The sequence below is a fragment of the Coffea arabica genome, chromosome 7e (genome assembly GCF_036785885.1).
Source record: "Coffea arabica cultivar ET-39 chromosome 7e, Coffea Arabica ET-39 HiFi, whole genome shotgun sequence".
Classification (NCBI taxonomy): Eukaryota; Viridiplantae; Streptophyta; class Magnoliopsida; order Gentianales; family Rubiaceae; genus Coffea; species Coffea arabica.
The window spans coordinates 7,720,681-7,722,014 of record NC_092323.1 but is presented as its reverse complement, the minus strand read 5'-3'; the positions used below and the strand labels follow the sequence as shown (position 1 = coordinate 7,722,014).

The window sequence follows — 1,334 nt, the reverse complement described above, 5'->3', positions numbered from 1 at the left end:
TACCGAAGCAGTAACATATGGTACTTAAGTTAATCCCGGCATTACATACAAGCCTAATAGGCAAGATGTGATATAGGTAAAACATTTATTTATTGCTCTTTCATTCGTATTATCCAAAGTAGGAGTAGAAATATTTAAGTACTACTACTATTAATGATCCAGAATTGTTGCAACGGAGGAGGAGTTTAGCATCTTGGGGTGGGCACACCACAGGAGCTAGCAACCCTGCGAGCATTAGGGGAGTTGACATACTGCCGGAGGTTGGGATCTCTGAGATAACCACAGAGGCAGGGCCTCTGCTCCCTCAGCTTACTGCAGCAAGCCGCCGACGGTGGCTGCTGCCCTATGATTGCCGCAACGCAAGGACTCAGCTCCGTGGGAGTACATGTCACTGCCCTGCTCACTTCCACTTCACCAACAATCACCACTACTAACAGTAACACGCTACACAGACGCATCTGCGAAAGCTTCATTTTTTTTTTTTTTTGGAATGAATGAAGGGTTATGAGAATTTGAGGAAGAGGTGCAATCCTGCTAAGCTATTTATAGGAGGATTACAAATTCTTTGTAGTGAAGACGGAGTTGGTAAAATGTTGCTAGTCATGGCTGATTCATTATTAGTCGCAGACAATAATGTCAAATAGAGGTGTGAAAGGGATTAGCCAGGAATAAATATAGTAATAGGTCCCATTTACTATAGTCCATAAGACGAGAGGTTTCGTGCCAAATTTCACTAGGAAATTGACATTGGCCTAATTGCTTGTAATGAATGAAGTGGAAAATCTTTTAAAAATCTTGGTGGCTTTTCCAATATTTTCCACCTTCAAGTTTCAACATTTGGCCAAAAGTTTCAACGTCAACCACTAATTTCTCCCGCGTGAATTGCAAGAGAAGACTGAAGAGAGGGCATGACTGATTAGTCTCCTGACTCATTCAAGTCTTCGTCGTCGTCCTTACGTGTCAAACGCCTCGCGGCCCATTTCCGTTATTTCTGCACGCGCATTTCAGAAAATCACAAGAATAACTCCGGCAGAAGTCCATTTTTCTAGCATCGGCCTGACCCGGGAAATGAAATTGATCCTGTTCTTTTATCTATTGGTTCAAAGCACAGAAGCAATAATGGCAACAAAGAAAATAGGGAAGGACTATCTAAACACACCTTGACAAAATAACTACCTCTAATCATTGTAACTACTACTAAAATAATCATCATTTTATAGGGAAGGAAAAAAGGGTTCAAGCAAACCACAATTTGCTGTAGTAACGAAAATTTTAAGTAAAATTAATTTGTCGAAAAAAGTATTTTTAGAATGCACACACACGCATCATCACGG

The 1,334-nt window shown here is 40.9% G+C and overlaps 1 protein-coding gene across 1 annotated transcript; it reads right to left on the bottom strand.

The window, feature by feature from the left end:
• Positions 1–520, bottom strand: LOC113702180 (non-specific lipid-transfer protein 2-like). The gene has a single exon (XM_027223236.2). It carries the CDS (start codon positions 471–473, stop codon positions 186–188), a length of 288 nt encoding a protein of 95 aa, XP_027079037.1. The 5' UTR covers positions 474–520; the 3' UTR covers positions 1–185.
• Between the last annotated feature and the right edge of the window lie 814 nt (positions 521–1,334).